Source organism: Schistocerca gregaria, chromosome 2, assembly GCF_023897955.1.
Source record: "Schistocerca gregaria isolate iqSchGreg1 chromosome 2, iqSchGreg1.2, whole genome shotgun sequence".
NCBI classification, from domain to species: Eukaryota; Metazoa; Arthropoda; class Insecta; order Orthoptera; family Acrididae; genus Schistocerca; species Schistocerca gregaria.
The window spans coordinates 345,060,786-345,086,445 of record NC_064921.1 but is presented as its reverse complement, the minus strand read 5'-3'; the positions used below and the strand labels follow the sequence as shown (position 1 = coordinate 345,086,445).

The 25,660-nt window shown below is 39.1% G+C and overlaps 1 protein-coding gene across 4 annotated transcripts in view; it reads right to left on the bottom strand.

The window, feature by feature from the left end:
* The window catches only part of LOC126337021 (serine/threonine-protein kinase mTOR), a 236,436-nt gene that overhangs the window by 64,631 nt on the left and 146,145 nt on the right, over positions 1–25,660 (bottom strand). For all 4 annotated transcript variants that reach the window (XM_050001292.1, XM_050001294.1, XM_050001291.1 and 1 more), the window contains 6 exons: positions 19,294–19,498; positions 18,265–18,436; positions 15,491–15,671; positions 11,097–11,313; positions 4,206–4,391; positions 771–896 (listed from right to left, as the gene is read on the bottom strand). In XM_050001292.1, the coding sequence (XP_049857249.1) occupies positions 771–896; positions 4,206–4,391; positions 11,097–11,313; positions 15,491–15,671; positions 18,265–18,436; positions 19,294–19,498 (1,087 nt within the window). The remainder of the gene's footprint in view (positions 1–770; positions 897–4,205; positions 4,392–11,096; positions 11,314–15,490; positions 15,672–18,264; positions 18,437–19,293; positions 19,499–25,660) is intronic.

Genomic DNA, 25,660 nt, shown 5'->3' with positions numbered 1-25,660 from the left:
TAAAATATCTACCCTTTATTTTTGTACAATACTTGCTCTGTATATTGTAACTCAGTGATCATTTAATGTAGAAATAATGGAATTAATGCAAATTTAATATTATATTTTGTTATAAGTTGACTTGCCCTACATCATACTATACTATTTGTGTACTTTATGATTACCAGGACCAATAAAACTCTAGAGTAGGGAGTAGAAGTGAATCGAAGACATAGTTGTGACTGTAATTAAAATGAAACAGAGGTGAGCAGGGCATGTAGCCAGGTGAAACAATGGTGTAGATGGGCAAAAAATGGTCTTACTGGACTCGACATTTGTAACCGGTGAGGATGGCTGTAACTGTCAAACCACATTTACTAATAAATAAAAACGAACATCTGGGTAAAATGTAAAGAATAATTTGGTGTGTCTGCTTCAGAGGAAGAAGCATCTACTTGGATGTGGTCATTGGATTATCAGTCTGATATATCCTTACTTCTATTTCCTATCTTTTATTTCTTACTTCACTCAGATTCTTCACATAAGTATCTTAAGTTCTTTCCTCTTGCTTCTTTTTTCTTTAAGTTTGTTATTTTGGGCATTAATTATATCTTTTCTTGATACTGCATGCACCAGACAATTATTCTTTAAATACAATGACATGCTACACTGATAACTATCACAGCATTCAAAAGCATACCACACGCACAGTGAGTAGTAGCACCCCTTCATAGCTATATCTGTCTTTTTGTTTGTGGTCCACCAAATGAAATATAGTATTTGGTACTCACCAAACGTCCAGACTTCCGGCACAAAGAAGCATACTTGAGCCAAGTGTACATATCCTCCTGTGGAGAAACAACAAGTGTACGCACTTGTATGATGCGTTGCCAGTCTTCTACTACACGCTGACATCCCTGTGAAATTGAATAAGTGATTTGCAGTGTTTTGTAACTGTCCTTTAATTTATAGGTACACAGCAAATGAACATGAATATAAAGTTTGAAGTGAAAAAAGAAAATCAAACATTGTGAAAGATCATGTGACATTACATTGTTCAATTATTATTATGCTGAAAGAAGTGTAGAGTAAATAATAGCTAAACAATCTAAAGCTGGTAACAGACAATGCAAATGTTAGACCATAAAGATGCTAGAATAGCACATTGTTAACTGAAGATCCCATTAATTTGTATAAGAAGTTTAATTTAAACTACATTTTTACTGTCATACCTTTACACAGTCATAGGCATTATAAGAAATACTATTATTAATTCCGAGAGCCAGTTTATAGTTAAAATCTCTTCAACAGATATCATGTATATATCTCAAAATTTTGCTAGACAAAAATGTACATAGTAAATACTTTGACAATACATTCCTCAACTGCAATTACCAGGCAGAAATGAAGAGGAAAATCATAAATATAATAAAGTAGCAATTGACTGTATGTGTGCGGGCACTACACACATTGTCACTGTTATAAGAAATGTAAGTGGCCACATAAATACAGTGTAGCGATGAAATTTCTGAGGTTTATGCAGACTAACCGACAGAGCATAAATTTTCAAGTATCCAAATGGGTTGATAAGAATAGTTTTATGCACAATAAAAGGACAGTTTTATGCACAATATTTCAAGAACATGTCTTGTCTTCCTTTAAAAGGTGCTGTGAGTAGCCCTATATGTGCTTGGTGCCTAACTCCAATTAGCCTACAACACCTGTTGAAGACTACCAGGATCTGAGCTAATGTTACAGTTCATAACTGCAAATTACCTTGGTCTGACAATGAAATTACATATGAAAATTACTCAAAAAACAACAAAATTGAAAAATGCAGTGTCAAATGATTGGGAAAAATAAAAATTACAGGCAGGATCTCAAAGCAGAATATCCAAACTCGAGCTAGAATGGATTCTTAATTTTGACAAAGATTTTGTGACAAGATAAATTCTGAAACAAAAAAAGAAGGCAATAAGATGCAGCAAATCAACAGCAAATATGATTTAAAATTAAGTATCATTGGAAGATTCCCAGAAATAATGTTACAGATGCAAAATAAATAAATAAATAAATAAACTAATCCTCAAAATTTAACCTAATCACTCTTTAAAAAAGGAATTCTCATTTTAATAAAGAATAATGACTATGAACAAGAAATAAGGGAAAAGGTAACACAAATAGCAAATATAAGTGAAAACAATATATTGGGATTCTGCTCCATCTGCAAGTCTTAACAAAAGAGGCAAGACTATTAGGAACAAATATCACGCAAAACAGTCTATACAAAGGCAAGAAGTATGCCCAACATTTATTCAACATTAGTTGTTGTGGAACCATTAACTTATTATGGTATTTCTGTTAAACATAACCCAGCACACACAATATTATTACTAGAAATTCTTTGATGGCAAAGGATTAACTTAAATTAAGAATCGTTCCAGGCAGGATCTGTTTGGTCTAAAGCCTACTCGAAACTAACCAATTACAGGTTCTAACTGTTCATGGGCTCGATCAAGTAAACACTGTGGATGAATTTTGTACATGATCTGGAGAAGAGAGATTCCTCGATAGTTATTAACATTGCTTATATCCCCTTTTTTTATGCAATGGACAAATTAGGGCAGTTTTCCAGTCTTCAGGCATTTTATCAGTTTGCCAGATATGTCCTATTAGTTAAGTGATCTCTTATACTGTTAGGTTCAGCTGATTTTATTAGTTCTGCAATTATACCATCTTCTCTGGATGCTTTATCATTTTTAAGTCTCTTAATTTGTTTAGTTATTTAGATTTCATTGGGTTCTTTAGAGTTAGGGTTGGTGTTATTAGTCTGGTGCAGTTAGATTACTAGTAACAATATTGTATGTACATTTTGAAAAGGCCTATGACTCAGTTGATCTTTCTTCCAAATTTTAAAGGAACGAGGGCTAGATAATAAAACTCTAACACTGATTAAGGAAATGTTAACTGACACTAGCTCTAAAGTTAAATTCATGGAGAAATTCCTGAACCATTTGATATAAAGACTGATATTAGACTGGAAGATGGACTCTCCCCATTACTGTTTAACTGTGTTTTGGAAAAGGTGATTACAGAATGGTGAGAGCAAAAGTCGAGTCAAAATATAGACTGATCAATCAATCAAGTTAGGTAGAAGTAATATTAAAGTAGACTGCCTCACCTTTGCAGATGATCTGGCAATTTTAACTAGGGATATTACCACAGCTCAAAAACAAACTGAAATTCTTACAGAAAAAGTAGAACTACAAATACCATTAAAAAAAAAAAAAAAAAAAAAAAAAAAAAAAAAAAAAAAAACGGAATATATGACATTTAACAAACAAGCAACACAGTTTTTGAACACGAAATACGGAAAAATAAAAAGGGTTTCTCAGTTTAAGTACTTAGTGCAAATCGTAGAAAACAGTCTGAAAAAAGCTGCAAACGAAGTTCGGGCAAAAAAATGGCAACTGCATTCAGATTAATACAAAATATTTGTAATAAAGAGTCACTTTCTAAATTCACTAAACTTAGGCATTACAGCACCGTAATCAAACCTGAATGTCTTTATGGAGCAGAAACTTTATTTTAAATAGAAAGAGGGATACTGGAGAAATTCAAAAGAAAGAAGAAAGATTATTAGGAAAATATTAGGCCCCAAAATTACTGATGGATAAACTTATCGACAGAGAAGTAATAAGGAAATAGAAAAATACAAAGACATACATGCTGACATGAGAACTCGAAAACTTTAATTTTATGGGCACATTAAAAGAATGGCACCCACTAGGTTGACAAAACAAGTAGTAGAATTCTGTGAAAACAGAAGTAAGGCCAAAACTGAGCCAATTAAATGGATCCCTGTGATTAAGGAGGATCTTAAAGTAGCCTGTATAACTAAGACAGATGTTACATGTAGAAAAACATTCAGACAACAGATATTTTATTGGGAAATTGGTCTGAGGGAAATTAGAAAATGGACTGGAACACCATGGCCTGATGAGCAAAAGAGACTTCCTTCTGAAAGGGTGAAACAAATTTGAACACAAAGGAAGGCCAGCCGTCAAAAGTGACACTGATTGATTGTATGTCACATGGTCCTATTGGGCCCATTCGTGGAGAATAATAATAATAATAATAATAATAATAACACAGTACCACCATCAAATAAGCTTAAGTAAGATAAATGAGTTTTTAGACTTCTGCTGAACCACGCAGTGTGTTACCTGAAGCCTGTCCCACCACATTTTTCTTATTGTAGGTCGGCGCTCTGGAACTAACTTATACTGAATCACTTCCTCAAGTTCTGCCAACATCTGCACGGACACCATTGCACCATATGCACGTTGGTAGCTTTCTCCTGCCATTGCTGTGAGCTCAGTATCTAGTAGATCACGTGCTGAATCTATAAGCTGGACAGATGCAAGAAATATACATTTCTTAGTCTACAGAACAAAATTTATAAAATGATGTACTCTAACGATAAGGCTGTTGTCTATAACAATAAATAGACTGAAACTTTCTTCCTTAATGAATAAAAACCGAGCATGTTTCAATATAAAATTTTTGTTCATTGCAATAGGTTCTCCCTCTTATGCTTTTATTAAAAGGTAACTTTTATGTAAGAAGTACTTATGTCAATAGTTATTACACTTTAACATAACAGGTGGGTGGGATATAAAATGGCTAGGGCCATAAAATTCACTTCTGACCATCCAAATTGCAACACTATGAGGACAGTACACACAAATATCAAACTGGCATTGAGTGCCTTGCAAGCTTGGATATGCAAATGACAAGCATTTCATTGCAACGTAGGTAGGAGTTACACTAACCCACATTCTGTGTGTAAGGATGGATTTTACAGCAGGTTTCTCATTCAGAACTCTCAACGTTGGCTGCTTGTGAGATCACATTATGCCTTGCATCAGAAAGAGAAACATACATTAGGCCATGTTGGAATCTGAAAAGGGCAGGATAGTGGCCTATGGAGACATTTGCTGTTCTGTGATATTGCTGCTCAAACATATGGGACTCTCATGCGAAAATGGAATATATTGGGTTCAGGCCCTCAACAGCCCTGCATGACTAGTGCCCAAGCTAACAGATATATCATTCACTTGACTGAGCAGGATTGCAGAGCCACATAACATACATTGAGTCAAGAAATGAGCTCGTTTTCATCAAGACAAGTATCCACAAGGACAGTGTGACAGTGTCCAGAGCGACTGTCATCATTGCAAACATTGTCACAGCTACCCTCGAAGGAGCAGAAGACAGATATGCGCTGACAGTGGTGCACCCAATGACAACACCACACACGAGTGGCATCCTGTTGTCTTTTCAAATGGATTGTGGTCACATCTTGATGTGTCAAGGCTACTGACTGTGCCTTTCCATGTCTTCATTGCATAATCTTTCAACAAGATAATTCAACAACGGATTTTTCAGCCAACAGCAGAGTATGCTCTGATTTGAAACTTCTTGGTTTTTATATTTTGTTAATGAACTATTTGACTGCTCAATATAAACTTCATGATTTTTTATATTTTGTTAATGAACTTATTGACTGCTCAATAGTGTTGGTTTCTTTTCTACTCAAGAATTTTTTTTAAAACCAGTTTGATCCTACGTTAACTGAGTTAAGCAACTGGGGATCCATTTGCAAAGAAAAAGAAAAGTCAATTAATGTGAGGAAACTAATACATAGTGCTATAGCAAAGCAGTCACATTCGAAACAGCAATGCAATCATGTACGTACTCCTAGGGGTATACCATGTAATACTTGGATGTAGATACAAATCTTTTGAAATGTGTGTTCACTATTACATAGTGAATATTCATTCTCCTTATCTGATACCTAAATAGTGATGCGACCACCAAAATTAGAAAACATTAAATGGAAAAAAAAAAAAAAAAAAAAACATTTAAGATACCGTAAGCTCACTTATTGAGGAAACAAACTACTGTGTATTGAGATAATGGTAAGTAGACATAAAGATCGATAAAAATATATGTTTAATGAGCTCTTTTTAGTAAGACGAACACTGCCACTGAACAACTCAGTTGCCAGATGCGTGCAGAAAATACTGGATACATTCCTAAGACTTCTCATATTTAGCATATTTTCATGTGAATTGTGAAGTACATTGTAGAAAATACATTATTATTGCTCATCTGTCAGTTAAAAAATTAAATTTTGATTACATGAACAATTAAGCAAGTTAGTTTATAGTGAAAACAAAGATTTCAAGACTTACCAAGCGGGAAAGCGCCAAGAGACAGGCACAATAAAATAACACACAAATACACACACAAAATTTCTAGCTTTTGCAACCAACGGTTGCTTCTTCAGGAAAGAGGGAAGGAGAGGGAAAGACGAAAGGATGTGGGTTTTAAGGGAGAGGGTAAGGAGTCATTCCAATCCCGGGAGCGGAAAGACTTACCTTGGGGGGAAAAAAGGATACGTATATACTCGCACGCGCACATACACACACACACACATATCCATCCACACATATACAGACACAAGCAGACATATTTAAAGGCAAAGAGTTTGGGCAGAGATGTCAGTCGAGGCGGAAGTGCAGAGGCAAAGATAATGTTGAATGACAGGTAGGGTATGAGTGGCGGCAACTTGAAATTAGTGGAGACTGAGGCCTGGTGGATAACGAGAAGAGAGGATATACTGAAGGGCAAGTTCCCATCTCCAGAGTTCGGATAGGTTGGTGTTGGTGGGAAGTATCCAGATAACCCGGACGGTGTAACACTGTGCCAAGATGTGCTGGCCGTGCACCAAGGCATGTTTAGCCACAGGGTGATCCTCATTACCAACAAACACTGTCTGCCTGTGTCCATTCATGCGAATGGACAGTTTGTTGCTGGTCATTCCCACATAGAAAGCGTCACAGTGTAGGCAGGTCAGTTGGTAAATCACGTGGGTGCTTTCACACGTGGCTCTGCCTTTGATCGTGTACACCTTCCGAGTTACAGGACTGAAGGAGTGGGGAGGATTTCATGAAGGATGGATCTCATTTCGGGGCAGGATTTTAGGAAGTCATATCCCTGCTGGAGAGCCACATTCAGAGTCTGATCCAGTCCCAGGAAGTATCCTATCACAAGTGGGGCACTTTTGGGGTTCTTCTGTCAGAGGTTCTGGGTTTGAGGGGATGAGGAAGTGGCTCTGGTTATTTGCTTCTGTACCAGGTCAGGAGAGTAGTTGCTGGGTGTGAAAGCTGTTTTCAGGTTGTTGGTGTAATGGTTTAGGGATTCAGGACTCGAGCAGATTCGTTTGCAACGAAGGCCTAGGCTGTAGGGAAGGGACCGTTTGATATGGAATGGGTGGCAGCTGTCATAATGGAGGTACTGTTGCTTGTTGGTTGGTTTGATGTGGACGGATGTGTGAAGCTGGCCATTGGACAGATGGAGGTCAAGGTCAAGGAAAGTGGCACTGGATATGGAGTAGGACCAGGTGAATCTGATGGAACCAAAGGAGTTGAGGTTGGAGAGGAAAGTCTGGAGTTGTTCTTCACTGTGAGTCCAGATCATGAAGATGTCATCAATAAATCTGTACCAAACTTTGGGTTGGCAGGCTTGGGTAACCAAGAAGGCTTCCTCTAAGCGGCCCATAAATAGGTTGGCATACGAGGGGGACATGTTGGTACCCATGACTGTTCCCTTTAATTGTTGGTATGTTTGGCCTTCAAAAGTGAAGAAGTTGTGGGTCAGGATGAAGCTGGCTAAGGTGATGAGGAAAGAGGTTTTAGGTAGGGTGGCAGGTGATCAGTGTGAAAGGAAGTGCTCCACTGCAGCGAGGCCCTGGACGTGTGGGATATTTGTGTATAGGGAAGTGGCATCAATGGTTACAAGGATGGTTTCCGGGGGTAACAGACTGGGTAAGGATTCCAGGCGTTCGAGAAAGTGGTTGGTGTCTTTGATGAAGGATGGGAGACTGCATGTAATGGGTTGAAGGAGTTGATCTACATAGGCGGAGATACGTTTTAGGAAGTAGGTAGAAGGCAGGAGTGCGAGGTGTTGGTGGGGTCAGGAGTTTGATGGAGTCAGGTGAAAGGTTTTGTAGGGGGCCTAAGGTTCTGAGGATTCCTTGAAGCTCCGCCTGGACATCAGGAATGAGATTGCCTTGGCAAACTTTGTATGTAGAGTTGTCTGAAAGCTGACGCAGTCCCTCAGCCACATACTCCCGACGATCAAGTACCACGGTCGTGGAACCCTTGTCAGCCGGTAGAATGATGATGGATCGGTCAGCTTTCAGATCACCGGATAGCCTGGGCTTCGGCTGTGTTGATGTTGGGAGTAGGATTACGGTTGTTCAAGAAAGATTGAGAGGCAAGGCTGGAAGTGAGAAATTCCTGGAAGGTTTGGAGAGGGTGATTTTGAGGAAGAGGAGGTGGGTCCCGCTATGATGGAGGACGGAACTGTTCCAGGCAGGGTTCAATTTGGATAGTGTCTTGGGGAGTTGGATCATTAGGAGTGGGATCAGGATTATTTTTCTTTGTGGCAAAATGATATTTCCAACAGAGACTATGAGTGTAGGACAGTAAATCTTTGACAAGGGCAGTTTGGTTGAATCTGGGAGTGGGGCTGAAGGTGAGGCCTTTGGATAGGACAGAAGTTTCGGATTGGGAGAGAGGTTTAGAGGAAAGGTTAACTACTGAATTGGGGTGTTGTGGTTCCAGATTGTGTTGACTAGAATTTTGAGGTGTTGGGGGGAGTGGAGCCGGAAGTGGGAGATTGAGTAGATGGGAGAGACTGGGTCTGTGTGCAATGAGAGGAGGTTGAGGTTTGTTGGAAAGGTTGTGGAGGGTGAGTGAGTTGCCTTTCCGGAGGTGGGAAACCCGGAGATTGGATAGTTTTTTAAGGTGGAGGGTGGCATGCTGTTCTAATCTATGGTTGGCCTGTAGGAGGAACAGCTATGAACAGCTGGTGTGGATGTGGGAGAGGAAAGATTGAGGACTTTGATTTGAGATAGGAGTTGACGGGTGTGTTCATTGGCCGAGTCGATGTATAGGTGAAGGATTAGGCGAGTGAGGGCTATGGATTGCGCAGTTTCGAACTGGTATAAGGACTGATGGACAGAAGGATTGCAGCCAGAGATGGGAACTTTAAGAGTGAGGCCTTTGGGGGTAATGCCAAATGTCAGACAAGCCTGAGTAAATAAAATATGGGAGCGTAATCTGGCTAGGGTGAAGGCATGTTTGCGGAGGGAATGTAAATAAAATTTAATAGGGTCGTTGTAGGGATGTTGTGAGGTTGACATGGTATTAGAAGGTTATCTGGATACTTCCCACCAACACCAACCTATCCAAACTCCGGAGATGGGAACTTGCCCTTCAGTATATCCTCTCTTCTCGTTATCCACCAGGCCTCAATCTCCACTAATTTCAAGTTGCCGCCACTCATACCTCACCTGTCATTCATCATCATCTTTGCCTCTGCACTTCCACCTCGACTGACATCTCTGCCCAAACTCTTTGCCTTTAAATATCTCTGCTTGTGTCTGTATATGTATGGATGGATGTGTGTGTGTGTGTGTGTGTGTGTGTGTGTGTGTGTGTGTGTGCGCGCGCCCGCGCGCGAGTATATACCTATCCTTTTTTCCCCCTAAGGTAAGTCTTTCCACTCCCGGGATTGGAATGACTCCTTACCCTCTCCCTTAAAACCCACATCCTTTCGTCTTTCCCTCTCCTTCCCTCTTTCCTGAAGAGGCAACCGTTGGTTACGAAAGCTTGGTTGCGAAAGCTAGAAATTTTGTGTGTGTGTTTGTGTGTTATTTTATTGTGCCTGTCTACCGGCACTTTCCCACTTGGTAAGTCTTGGAATCTTTGTTTTTAATATATTTTTCCCATGTGGAAGTTTCTTTCTATATTATTTACGTCATTAGTTTATAGTGATATATACTGGGGTGACAAAAGTCATGGGATACCTCCTAATACTGCATTGGAACTCATTTTGCCTGGCTTAGTGCAGCAACTTGATGTGGCATGGACTCAAACAGTCACTGAAAGTCCCTGCAGAAATACTGAGCTGTGTTGCCTATGTAGCCATCCATAATTGTGAAAGTGTTGCTGGTGCATGATTTTGTGCATGACCGACCTCTCAGTTATGTACAATAAATGTTTGACGGGATTTATGTTGGGCAATCTGGATGGCCATATCATTCGTTTGATTCCTAAAACCAATCATGAACAATTGTGGCACGGTGACATAGAGCATTGTCATCCATTAAAATTCCATTGTTCGTTCTTTGGGAACATGAAGTCTATGAATGGCTGTAAATGGTCCATGACTGGTTCAGTTAAACCAGAGGACCTAGTCCATTCCGTGAAAACACTGCCCACACATGTATGGAGTCACCACAAGCTTGCACAGTGTCTTGTTGACAACCTGGGTCCATGGCGTTGTGGGGTTCTGCACCACAATTGAACCCTACCATCAGCTCTTACCAACTGAAATTGGGACTTGTCTGACCAGGCTGTAGTATTCGAGTCATCTAGGCTCCAATTGGTATGGTCGTGAGCCCAGAAACTGTCCTAACCGATACATTCATTTTACCTTCCACATTGATTTCTGTGGTTATTTCATGCAGTATTTCTTGTTTGTTAGCACTGACACCTCTATGCAAATGCCACTGGTCTAAGTCGTTAAGTGAATGTCGTCGGTTGCTGCCTTGTCCATTGTGAGAGGTAATGCCTGGCCTGACACTTGGTATCCTCAGCACACTCTTGGCACTGTGGTCTCAGAATAGTGAATTCCCTAACGATTTCCAAAATGGAATGTGCCATGTGTCTAGCTTCAACTACCATTCTGCATTCAAAGCCTCTTAATACCCACCATATAGCCATAAACAAGTCGGAAACCTTTTCATGTGAATTGCTTGAGTACAAATCACATTTCTGCAAATGCGCTACCCTTTTATATCTAGCGAATGTGATACTATCACCATCTTTATACGTGCATATTGCTATTCCATGACTTTTGTCACCTCAGTATGCTGGTGTGATGGGAGGAAACTATGAACAAATGCTGAGGTGTTTTCCTGTAAAACTTCAAACATGCAGCATTATAACTTGTGGTACTACTGTACTGATTGCATGTACCTGTTGTGCAACATGATACTGTTCTCGGTGCACAGCTAACACGGCACGATAGAATGCCCCATCTTGTGAATCTCTTGGTACACAGGCCACAAATTGCTCCATAGCTTCCCACTGGCCAAGACCCCAAGCTGAGGCAGCAGCCATGCGGGACATCCTTTGTCGCCCATCTTCATCAAAGTGGTTCCAGTTCTTACGAGCTACTTCGTGCAGTTGACCCCTTTGTTTCAATTAAAAATTACTTTTTACATTAAACAATAATAATTTATTGCTTTCCTGAATACAAAATTATTCTACTAATCATATACACAAACACACAACATAAGTATATCTATTAAAAAATTTAGAGTATATTATGTTAAAGAACTTTTTTTATGAGAAAAACAGTTTCAATTTCTTTTGTTTCATGATCAGTCACAAAGTTACATCAGTGTTACTAAAATGAAATGCAAGAAATATAACAATGCCTTTAGTAGTGATCATCTCATATTTCAGATACATGTACATTTACAGTGATCATAGTTTTTTGTATTGAACCAATTTTATACATTAAGTTAATATATACACAAAATTCATAGCTTTCTTCCTATTTCTTGAACAGGTGACTTTTACAAGCATTTTACATCTTTGTCATCACGCCTATCTTGAAGGACATTGTCAAGTATGGTGAGTGAATGTTTTAATGGCATTCTCAACTGAGAAACTTTTTCTGAAATCCAAACTGTGATTTATTAAAGATATTATTGCGTACTATTCTGGACTACATCAGACTCTCAAAAATTTTGGAAAATGATGTCGGTAATGAATGCGTTCAATAGCCATTGATGTATCTCCTGTCAGATCTTTTAAAGCACTGTTTAACAGTGGTGTATTTCAATCTCTCTAGGAAAATGTTCTGAGTCAGTGACGGATTACACATTTTGTAAAAGACACAACTTATTATGTGGGAACAACTTTTTAGTGTTGGGTTGGAAACACTATCAAATCCAGATGAGCTTTTATTTTAGTGCTAATTTATAATTTTTTACTTCCTGGATGAATTTCACTCTGCAGTGGCGTGTGAGCTGATGTGAAACTTCCTAGCAGATTAAATGTGTGTGCCGGACTGGGACTTGAACCCAGGGCATTGCAAAGCAAGGAGATGTACTGGCAGAAATGGAGATGTGAGGACAGGTTATGAGTTCTGATCAGGTAGCTCATTTGGCAGAGCACTTGCCCATGAAAGGCAAAGGCTCCAGGTTCAAGTTTCAGTCTGGCACACATGATGAAGCAAAATTAAATGGACTGCAACACAAATTCCAAAACATCAATTTATGAATAGCAGATGAAATGCCAAGGAGAATAACCTTGGACCATAACAAGTGAAGTGGATTTAAGGAGCCCACAGTTTATTTTGTTTGTTCAGGTGGAGGGAAAGAAAACAAATTTCATCGCAGGAATTCTGCAAAAGACTGCATGTGCTACAATTTAAGAAGGAAAACAACAATTTACCAACACAGCTTCAGGAAAAGTGTGTTTAATATAAATGAGAATGGAATTATCAGGAGTGGTAGGATAGTACTCACAATTACTTACTGCTCATCACGTTTGATCTTAAGTACTGCTTACAATTCTGAGACAAGACATTTGTGTTTTTTTTTTTTTTTTTTTTACAGCAAAACCGCCAATGACAGAAAATTGGGGAAAAAATTACGCAGTCACAAATTTTTGTATAGTGGCAGGATGGGGTGCCATGAACAACATACTAGAAATCCTGACTGGTGTGGTGTGAGGCTGGGGAAGGGGAGCAGTTAAAGGTCAATTTTTAACATTTCTCAAATTTATACAATGGAGTTATTTTAAGCTTATTAGCTGAGTACTTATTTTCAGTTATTAAGAGAACTATTACGTCAAAAAGTTCAACAGCTGGAGCTGTCTACTACACTGGAGAGCCTGTTCCAAGTGTAACATGTTGTCAATATGTATTTGATAATGTTAAATTTTGTCCACTATCAACAGCTGAAATATTTTTCATGGCATGATAGGTACCAAATAGATCATCCCAGCCTCAGCTCTCTCCCCACATATGAAGAGGCTCAGTGCTTAAACTGGCTCCCTTTGCAACAGAAGTAGGTCATTTAGGTATTGTGGAAAATCGGATATTTAAACATAAGTCATGCAATGCATTAGAGAAGATTACTGCCTAGGCTTGAACATAATCAGTCCACTGCAAATAACATATTCACATCTACCTTGCAAGATATACTGTGGATGTATGGAAAGAGCCTCCACTCAGTGCAGCCCATTTCTATAAGTGCCATTAATTTCTGAGTGTAAGAATTACACAGTCTACCATTAACACAAGTTATGGTGAGGGAAGTGCAGTTACTTTCTGATCACTCACTAATTCTAAATCAAGTGAATATAACATGGTCACACGGCTATACAATACACTGTCAATGAAAGACAGCAGCAAAGTGGCACATTTACCAATACCACCCTTTTCTCACCAACACAGTCTAGGTCACTGGCAACATCACACCAATAAATTAAACACTTCGCAACCACTGCTTGTAGGAATGTATTTTACATAAAAGCTCACTTAACAATTGGAAATATGTACTCACTTAACACTAAAAACAGCACTATTATATAAACTTGAGTACAGTGAAGTTCTTTTGACTACTCACATAAGAGAACTTGACAGGAAATGCTGAGAAGGTATAATAATCAACCTGTAAACTGAAAAGTGAGCAGTGCTCATAGTGGGTGATGTTGCCGTTCCAATAGGAACATTGTAGTTGCCATACAAGATGACTAAGAATCAAGTTTCCCATCTAGCAGTGTACAACATTGTGCAGAGATTTACATAGAATCTATCCACATTCATTTCTTGTGTTAGTATTACTAGTGATCATTACCATATGACATTTAGTGTTAATGCACTTTGTGGAAAGTACCCTTGCCCCCTCCCCCCAGGTATAAATACAAGCTATCAGCAGTGATTCATACGGTGAGCTGCAGAAGCTTCTGTATAACTTTGTGAAACACCCTATAGTTGCTTCTTGTGACACAGTGGGGTATAGAGAGTAGGGACTCACCTTCTTGCTCTTCAGTTTGCAGACCTACAAAGGAAGTATGTGCATGACCACAACACAATGATCTGCCATCCTTCACGCATCAACTCAATTAATCCCTTAATAGGGTTCTACTTCACTTAAAAATTGTACACGTTTGAAATTTGTTCTTAATCCACTTTTTTTAATAATAATCATTGATTTTATACCATTCAGTCTGTGATTTTTCCATCCTCTTTTTAATACCGTATTTACTCGAATCTAAGACGCAATTTTTTTCTGGTTTTTGTAATCCAAAAAACTGCCTGCGACTTAGAATAGAGTGCAAAGTAAGCGGAAGTTCTGAAAAATGTTGGTAGGTGCCGCCACAACTAACTTCAGCCGTTGAATATCATGCATTATCCAATGAAGTAAATACAAATTCCGTATTGTTCATCTTAGAATGTAGCACCATTTCATTGTACTACGAAAATCCGACTGGCAAGACTGTTTGGTTCTGCATTTTTTCCTACCTGTGAGAAGAGATGGTTGCTAATAGCAACTTTTATGAATTGTGAATCACATGCAGTATTCTCTTCACCATAAGAATAATACGAATATAAACATTTTGCCATGTATTCTTTTGTGTTTGCTGCTATCTCATTTAAATCCTGTCTGCCTAATAAATCAGAATGTGACAAACAATCCATGACACAGTACAGTAATGGATTTTCAGCTTAGAGTGACATAAACACCTATAACAAAAAGATCGTCACTTATGAGATCAAAGAAAAAGAAGCAATCAATTCAAACTAGACGAAGCACGTGAAAAAGGAAGGGTACCCGTATAAATACGGATGGAGCGCCTGACACGTAGCAATGGCTACCTGGTAAAGCTTAACTGCTAAGCTTACGACTTGAACCAAACTACTGTAGCTGTATCATCGTTCATGTGACTTAAATTGTGTCTCATATTAAAATGGACCAACTTTGTTTCGATTTGGAGGTGTGGCCTAAAACTTTCCTCTCCCCTTGAATTTAGAGTCTCAAATTCCAGGTGCGGCTTAGATTCGGGAAAATTTTTTTTCATTGGTTTCGAGTCTCATTTTTCAGGTGCAGCTTAGATTCGGGTAAATACAGTATGTTGTTCATGACACTCTCTCCTACCACCGTACAAAGATTTGCAACTGTACGAATTATTTCTGTTCTTCATCCTTTTTTGGTTTTCATTGACTGAGTTACACATATAATTTCTTATTTCTCTACCGAGCAGCTATTCTTTTCATTTTACTTTACCACAAACAATACACTCCTGCTAAAGCAAGAAAATGCAGACAGAGAATACATCCTTAAACAACTCACCATTCACCAAGGGCTTCGAGGCATCGCATTTGCCCAAGTGCTAACTCAACATCACCAGGACATTCATCTAGACGCTCTTCATATGAAATAAGAGCTTTCTCCCAGTTATGTAGTTTCTCATACCACCTCTCTTGGACTTTGAGATCTGCACCCTGGTGATTCATCACATATTCAAGCAGACCTGGATTAAAAAAAAAAAAAAAAAAAAAAACGATCAATATTACATTAACACCAATAATAATAATCATATATGCTTATCATTTCTCAGTGGTGTTTTTTTGTTGGTACACCATATCTCCCATATGTCTTAATCAAAATTAATGACTGATATATCATTTTCAGGATTTGGTACACCACTAATGAGTTCTTTACTTTATTTAGGAAAGCATTTGTACGTGCAAATAAACTGAATTACACCAATAGTCATCATCACAGATGAGCACTATTCACTTCTCTAACTTAATTTATACTTATTAAAAACAAAGATTCCAAGACTTACCAAGCGGGAAAGCGCCGGCAGACAGGCACATGAACAAAACACACAAACACACACACAGAATACTAGCTTTCGCAATCAATGGAAGCAGAGGGAAAGACGAAAGGATGTGGGTTTTAAGGGAGAGGGTAAGGAGTCATTCCAATCCCGGGAGCGGAAAGACTTCCCTTAGGGGAAAAAAAGGACAGGTGTACACTCGCACACACACACATATCCATTTGCACATACACAGACACAAGCCAAGCTTGTGTCTGTTGTGTAAGGATGGACAAGTATATTGTGTAGGTTTGGTGAACGGCGGAATACCACTGTGGGAGGGATGGGAAGAATAGTGGGCAGGACATTTTTCATTTCAAGGTATGACAAGAGGTAATCAAAACCCTGGTGGAGAATGTAATTCAGATTCTCCAGTCCTGGGTGATACTGAGTTATGAGGATAATGCTCCTATGTGGTCGGACAGTGGGGCTTTGGGAGGTGGTGGGAGACTGGAAAGATAAGGAATGTGAGATTTGTTATTTCACAAGGTTGGGAGGATAATTATGGTCAGTGAAGGCTTCAGAGAGACCCTCGGTAGATTTCAAGAGGGACTGCTTGTCACTCCAGATGTGATGACCATGGGTGGCTAGGCTGTACAAAAGGGACTTCTTGGTATGGAATGGACGGCAGCTGTTGAAATGGAGGTATAGCTGGTAGTTAGAAGGTTTGATGGAGGTACTGATAAAGCCATCTTCGAGGTGGAGATCAACATCTAGGAAGGTGGCTTGTTGGGTTGAGTAGGACTAGATGAAGAAAGTGGAAGAGAAGTTGTTGAAGTTCTGGAGGAATGTGGATGGGGTGTCCTCACCTTCGATCCAGATTGCAAAGATGTTATCAATGAATCTAAACCAGCTGAGGGGTGTAGGATTCTGGGCATTTAGGAAGGATTCCTCTTAGATGGCCCATGAATAGTTTGGCATAGGACAGTGCCATGCAGGTGCCCATATCCATACCCCGGATTTGTTTGTAGGTAAAGCCTTCAAAGGAGAAGTAATTGCTGGTGAGGATACAGTTGATCATGGCAACTAGGAAGGAGGTTGTTGGTTTGGAATACGTTGGGCATTGGGAAAGGTAGTGTTCAATAGCTGTAAGGCCATGGGCATTAGGAATACTAGTGTACAGGGAGGTGGCATCAACAGTGACGAGCAGGGCACCGTATTGTAAAGGGACAACTTTGGAGAGTCGGTGGAGGAAATGTTTGCTATCTTTCGTAGGAGGGTTGGTTCCAGGTAATAGGTTGAAGGTGTTGGCCTATGAGAGCAGAGATTCTCTCGGCGGGGCACTGTAGCCGGCCACAATTGGGCATCCTGGGTGGTTAGCTTTATGGACTTTAGGAAGCATGTAGAAGGCAGGAGGCGGGGAGTGGTAGAGGTGAGTAGAGAGAAGAACTGTGGGAAGAGGTTCTGCGATGCGCCTGCCCGCCGCCAAACCTGCAGCACTTCACTGTCCTCCATGCCCACCATACTGTCCCTCCCCCTCCCTGCCCCAGCCTTCTCCTTATCCCCACCCAGTCGCCACTCCCATCATGCACTGGTGCTGATGCTCACCATGTGGTTTCAGTTGCCTGAGACTGCAGGCGTGTGTGTGAGTTGCATTTGCGTGAGTGTGTGTGTGCGCGTTTGTGTGTCTATTGTTGACAAAGGCCATTGGCCAAAAGCTTTAAGTGTGAATATCTGCAATTCAGGATCTCTGCTATTTGGTGAGTGGCAACTTTCCTCCTCATAATATTATTACAATTCATCCTGGATTTTCCATTGATGAGACACCGATTCCCCATTTGACCTTATGCTTTATTAATGGTCATAGTGAAGGCTTTTGCTATGACCATTAATAAAGCATAAGGTCAAATGCTTCAAAGGGCAGGTTTGCATTTACCAGTACCTATTTTGCACATGGACAACTGACCAGATTGCATGTTCAGTGATATTTACATTAGTGCTGAAGACATGTACAGCCAAAAATGATCACAAAATAAGTGCTAACATTCTTTACAAAGAAGTTTGGTAAATCAGAGACAATATATGCTTTCTACATGTTTTGAGTAAGCCATATCATACTGAATGACGTCGATTTTTTTATAGTGGACTATAATTTGATACTAATATTGATGACTGATCAGGATCAAGCGCAAAAAATTTGCAAGGATCAAATAGTAATAGTAGTACTAGTATTTATTATAATATTTTTTCTACATAATGAAGACAGATGAAAAGCTTAAAAACTACTGCACTAATAGTTTACCTGCAGCTGCTTCTTTCTGTTGCAGTTTGTTGTTAATGGAGATAAGTGCCTCAAATACTTGGTTATTTGGTTCTTTGTGAAACTCATCCTCTTTATAATGAAGTGCTTTTGCATATGCTCTGCAGTGCATTGCACGTTCTCCTAACAACTGTGGATCCAGTGGCAATGGACCCTAAGAGGAAATTAATTCTGATAATAATATACACAAAAATTCACATAAGAATACTCACTTATCTACCATAAGCAGACATTTAAATGGCAAACAGATACTTTTGAATAAATGGAAATATAATGATACAATGCTAGAAATTGATATTTGATTTTCATAAAATGCTTTTATAAGATGGTAAAAGTGGGAGTTGCTCAAACGTTTGTGATGATAGTGTGAATAACAATACGCTAAAGCTGTACTGCTCCATTACTTAATAAACCATTTTCAAAAAATAGAATTTAGTATTTTGGTCTTCACTTCTTCATCATTTATTTCATTCCTGGTATGACCAACAAATAAGTGGTTAGGATATTTCCACCTGTTGCTTAACACTATGAAAGTTTTGGCAAATTAAGTTTTGCTTCCAAATTTATTGAATATTTCTTGCATTGCTGCTTTTAAACTGGTTTTGAAACTGTCTTTTTTTTAAGTCAGCAGCTTAGATTTGGAAAGAAACTCAGCTTTCACATACAGTCTTCTTGGAAAATAAATATGTAGCATGTTTGCTGCAGTATTCTGGAGTTCACACCAAAGATCACTGACATATTCCTCCAATGTGGCATGAAATTTTGCTGCTGGTTGAAGAGACAAAGACTAAGCCATACTGGGTGTCTTCCAAAATGTATTTGCATTATCAAAGTTCATTTTTATCTACTCTTACCTACCACTAGTACAGCAACAGTCATTTTTTACATCACGTAGTGACACAGGAAAAATACGTGTAAAATATTATTATCTGTGTTGTTTCTATTTCAAAGCCAATCACAAAAATTTTATTCTTACACATACTGAATCTTTGATTAAATGAAGATACATACCTTATCACAGTGTTCCATGAATTCTGCAAGGTTCAGAATAGTCTGTGTTATTTCAGGAAGGTCTGGAACCATAAGAGCCTGTTCCAAACTCTGAATTAGCTCATCCTGTAGTGATTTGCTAAGTTCAGTCCAGCAGGAGACAAATGCAGCATTGAAAAGATCACGTGGTAATTGAGAATATGTCTGTGCCAGAGCCCAACATGATCTGAAACATTTAAAAAAAAGAAAAACAAATGATACACTGTAGCAAGCACATTTTTCTGTCAGATATTGATGACTGTATCCAGCCTATTTCAAATAAAATTAGAAATATTTCGTAGAACACATTCAAAGTATATATCAAAACAGTCACAATTATGATTCTTGATGTTTTTAAACACTTAATTACTTTCATTTTTATGTTTTCTGGCATTCCTTAGTTACTTCTAAATTCTTAGGAAGTGATTTGTTTACTGCAGCTAAATGAGAGGCTGCTTTCCCTTCTTTTTATGTTGTTGTTGTTGTTGTTGTTGCGGTCTTCAGTCCTGAGACTGGTTGGATGCAGCTCTCCATGCCACTCTATCCTGTGCAAGCCTCTTCATCTCCCAGTACCTACAGCAACCTATATCCTTCTGAATCTGGTTAGTGTATTCATCTCTTGGTTTCCCTCTACGATTTTTACCCTCCACGCTGCCCTCCAATACTAAATTGGTGATCCCTTGATGCCTCAGAACATGTCCTACCAACCGATCACTTCTTCTCGTCAAGTTGTTCCACAAACTTCTCTTCATCTACATCTACATCCATAATCCGCAAGCCACCTGACGGTGTGTGGCGGAGGGTACCCTGAGTACCTCTATCGGTTCTCCATTCTATTCCAGTCTCGTATTGTACGTGGAAAGAAGGATTGTCGGTATGCTTCTGTGTGGGCTCTAATCTCTCTGATTTTATCCTCGTGGTCTCTTTTCTCTGATTTTATCCTCATGGTCTCTTCGCAAGATATACTATTCAATACCTCCTCGTTAGTTATGTGATCTACCCATCTAATCTTCAGCATTCTTCTGAAGCACCACATTTCGAAAGCTTCTCTTCTCTTCTAGTCCAAACTATTTATTGTCCATGTTTCACTTCCATACATGGCTACACTCCATACAAATACTTTCAGAAATGACTTCCTGACACTTAAATCTATACTCGATGTTAACAAATTTCTCTTCTTCAGAAACGCTTTCCTTGCCATTGCCAGTCTACATTTTATATCCTCTCTACTTCGACCATCATCAGTTATTTTGCTCCCCAAATAGCAAAACTCCTTTACTACTTTAAGTGTCTTATTTCCTAATCTAATTCCCTCAGCATCACCCGACTTAAATTGACTACATTCCATTATCCTCGTTTTGCTTTTGTTGATGTTCATCTTATACCCTCCTTTCAAGACACTGTCCATTCCATTCAACTGCTCTTTCAACTCCTTTGCTGTCTCTGACATAATTACAATGTCATCGGCGAACCTCAAAGTTTTTATTTCTTCTCCCTGGATTTTAATACCTACTCCGATTTTTTCTTTCGTTTCCTTTACTGCTTGCTCAATATACAGATTGAATAACATCGGGGAGAGGCTACAACCCTGTCTTACTCCCTTCCCAACAACTGCTTCCCTTTCATGTCTCCCGACTCTTACAACTGCCATCTGGTTTCTGTACAAATTGTAAATAGCCTTTCGCTCCCTGTATTTTACCCATGCCACCTTTAGAATTTGAAAGAGAGTATTCGAGTCAACATTGTCAAAAGCTTTCTCCAAGTCTACAAATGCTAGAAACGTATGTTTGCCTTTCCTTAATCTAGATTCTAAGATAAGTCGTAAGGTCAGTATTGCCTCACGTGTTCCAGTATTTCTACGGAATCCAAACTGATCTTCCCCGAGGTCAGCTTCTACTAGTTTTTCCATTCGCCTGTAAAGAATTCGTGTTAGTATTTTGCAGCTGTGGTTTATTAGACTGATTGTTTGGTAATTTTCACATCTGTCAACACCTGCTTTCTTTGGGATTGGAATTATTATGTTCTTCTTGAAGTCTGAGGGTATTTCGCCTGTTTCATACACATTGCTCACCAGACGGTAGAGTTTTGTCAGGACTGGCTCTCCCAAGGCCGTCAGTAGTTCCAACGGAATGTTGTCTACTGGGACCTTGTTTCGACTCAGGTCTTTCAATGCTCTGTCAAACTCTTCATGCAGTATCGCATCTCCCATCTCATCCTCATCCATATCCTCCTCCATTTCCATAATATTGTTCTCAAGTACATCGCCCTTGTATAGACCCTCTATATACTCCTTCCACCTTCTTGCTTTCCCTTCTTTGCTTAGAACTGGGTTTCCATCTGAGCTCTTGATGTTCATACAAGTGGTTCTCTTATCTCCAAATTTCTCTTTAATTTTCCTGTAGGCAGTATCTATCTTACCCCTAGTGAGATAAGCCTTTACATCCTTACATTTGTTCTCTAGCCCTCCCTGCTTAGCCGTTTTGCACTTCCTGTCGATCTCATTTTTGAGACGTTTGTATTCCTTTTTGCCTGCTTCATTTACTGCATTTTTATATTTTCTCCTTTCATCAATTAAATTTAATATTTCTTCTGTTACCCAAGGATTTCTACTAGCCCTCGTCTTTTTACCTACTTGATCCTCCGCTGCCTTCACTACTTCATCCCACAAAGCTACCCATTCTTCTTCTACTGTATTTCTTTCCCCCATTACTGTCGATTGTTCCCTTATGCTCTCCCTGAAACTCTGCACAATCTCTTGTTCTTTCAGTTTATCCAGGTCCCATCTCCTTAATTTCGCATCTTTTTGCAGTGTCTTCAGTTTTAATCTACAGGTCATAACCAATAGATTGTGGTTAGAGTCCACATCTGCCCCTGGAACTGTCTTACAATTTAATACTTGGTTCTAAAACTCTGTCTTCTCATTATATAATCTATCTGATACCTTTTAGTATCTCCAGGGTTCTTCCATGTATACAACCTTCTTTCATGATTCTTAAACCAAGTGTTAGCTATGATTAAGTTGTGCTCTGTGCAAAATTCTACCAGGCGGCTTCCTCTTTCATTTCTCTCCTCCAATCCATATTCACCTACTACGTTTCCTTCTCTCCCTTTTCCGACAACCGAATTCCAGTCACCCATGACTACTAAATTTTTGTCACCCTTCACTATCTGAATAATTTCTTTTATTTCATCATACATTTCTTCAATTTCTTCGTCATCTGCAGAGCTAGTTGGCATTTAAACTTGTACTACTGTAGTAGGTGTGGGCTTCGTATCTATCTTGGCCACAATAATGCATTCACTATGCTGTTTGTAGTAGCTTACCTGCATTCCTATTCATTATTAAACCTGCTCCTGCATTACCCCTATTTGATTTTGTATTTATAACCCTGTATTCACCTGACCAAAAGTCTTGTTCCTCCTTCCACCGAACTTCACTAATTCCCACTATATCTAACTTTAACCTATCCATTTCCCTTTTTAAATTTTCTAACCTACCTGCCCGATTGAGTGATCTGATATTCCACACTCCGATCTGTAGAACGCCAGTTTTCTTTCTCCTGATAACGACATTCCCTTGAGTAGTCCCCGCCCGGAGATCCGAATGGGGGACTATTTTATCTCCGGAATATTTTACCCAAGAGGACGCCATCATCATTTCATCATACAGTAAAGCTGCATGCCCTCGGGAAAAATTACGGCCGTAGTTTCCCCTTGCTTTCAGCCGTTCGCAGTACCAGCACAGCGAGGCCGTTTTGGTTATTGTTACAAGGCCAGGTCAGTCAATCATCCAGACTGTTCCCCTTGCAACTACTGAAAAGGCTGCTGCCCCTCTTCAGGAACCACATCTTTGTCTGGCCTCTCAACAGGTACCCCTCCGTTGTGGTTGCACCTACGGTACGGCTATCTGTATCGCTGAGGCACGCAAGCCTCCCCACCAACGGCAAGGTCCATGGTTCATGGGGGGAGGCTTCTTTTTATACGAACCATTTTCAATGGCCTGCAATATATGTTTCTTTTGTATATAACAATTGCTTCACATAGCAGTTATAGATTTGTTACTACATTACAGGTTTTTGTTAGTCTTTTGCTGTTAGGTGCGAAACAACTTTTTGTAGCACAAGTTTTGTGAGGTTGAATGACCTTTTTTTCCATTTAAAATTTTTGGACTTATTAGTGCCCATGTACCATCGATGAGATGTACTTAGTTTCGTACACACCATGTCCGATTTTTGTAATTTTATGAGCACGTCTCAATTGACTTCCACTGTTTACTGTGTTTTGTTTTGGTTTGTTTACTGTATGTAGTATTGCCAACTGTCACTCTGTGTTTTCCTTCATCTTTTGTTTGTGTTGTAGTGTCTGTATTGTTTAATCTTGTTTTGTTTGTTTGCAATGGGCATGCATATTTTTTAAGTTATTGTTTAGTCTGGGTATGTTCTACATCTCTGTTTGTTATTGACCAATGAGTTTTTACTTATACTGATTTGGTCATTTGTTACTTTCTTGTACATTGCATGAGCTCTTTGCATGTGAAAGTTTCCTGTAATATTGGTTCATGTCCTAGCTTTATAAGGTGTCCAGCAAAGCTGGAGTGGCTATTTTCGTATTTCCAGCTTCTTGTGTGTTCTTTTATCTAGCTTTGAAATGTATGCCTGTCGATTCCCAGGTAGATGGATTTGCAGTCTTGACATTGTAACTGACATACGTCGGCTCCTTGGTATTTGTCTTGTTGTTCCACTGGTGTTTATAAATGTGACTGGAGTGTATAATCCTTGTTTCTTCAGTACATCTGCTGTTCTGTGTGTCAATTTGCGTCTTTATGTCATCATTTCTTTTTGTTGCTCATGTCATGGGTGTTCCCGTTCCGTGCGTTTGGGTGTACGGGAATATCTGGGTTGTTTGTGTTCTGTTTATTTTCAATTTTTGTTAGTTTTGTTTTAATTTTGTAGTTGAGTTCTTGCATTACCTGCGTGTTACATGCACTGGTTTTGTCTCTGAGCTGTATTGTTTCTAATTCTTTTTCATCATTTTCTCCACCGAGTGGGATTTTGATCAGATGTATTGTATGTTGGATACCTACTAGTTTGTGGTTTACTCAGTGTTTCCGTGTGGCATGTATAATTGTACCTGTTGCTGTTGGCTTTCTGTAGATGTGAAATTGTGCTTATTATAGTATCTCTCTCAACTATATTTGTTTATAATGTAACTGGATAGATAAAAAATCTACTCACCAAGCAGTGGCAGGAGAACATACACATAAAAAAAGATTTTACTTTGCAAGTATTTGGAGCCACCGGATCCTTCTTCCAGTAGATGGATTGAAGGAAAGGAAGAGGGGTGAAGGAAAAGGACTGGAGAGGTTTAGAAAAAGGGGTAGAGTTTTGTAAAGTAACCCAGAACACCGGGTCAGGGGAGACTTTTACCGGATGGAATGAGAAGGAAAACTGATTTCATGGGGACTGCCAAAATCTCATTATTTCATTTTGTTATATTTGTTAGTGTGTTTCTTTTTCTATGGTGAGCTGAATATAAAAATCAAATAAATATTGTTCCTGAAATGAATATTTTTATTTATACTGTTTATGCCTGCATGCATGAAGCTGGTTTACTTTCTCTACTGATTCATCTACCATACTAAGCCATTTTCAGTTGAATTTCAAAATAAGGGTTTACGGAACTTCCTAGAACTGCAAATTTTGGGGTAGACTCAAAACTGAATATAGACAATTTATCATAAGCCAACATACAACGGACCTAATTATCATGACTGACTCAGGTCACCCAGCTGCACAATAATGTGTGTATTTTACATGTTCTATTGGGTGGCAAATTTATGATTGGAGAGTGTCACAGTTAATATAGAAATTAATAAAATAGTACAGGTTGGTTTAGCTAATGGGTTTGCAGTTTAAAAAAATTCAGATTTAGATAAAAAGATTTACAATAAAGTACAGAAGCAGACAACCTTGAGGTCGTCAGAGACAGAGTACAAGCTCAGATTGTTTGAAGGACGGGAAAGGAAATCAGTCATGTCTTTTCACAGGATCTAGCCCAACATTTGCATGCAGCAATTTGGGGGAATCACACAAAACCTAAATCGGTATGTCCAGATGTGGGTTTTAACTGTCATCCTCCCAAATGTGCCTATAGTGTGTTAACAACTGCACCACTTCGCTTGGTGAACTTCTGTGATACAAACCATCACTAGAAATGAAGTATTATTCACAGCATAACCTCAAAAAATGTTGAAATGCAAACTGATGACAGATATTCATGTATTCAACATCACTCTTCCATGCCAACGCATTTTCTTTATACTTTTTCCCACTCCCATCATTCGTACACC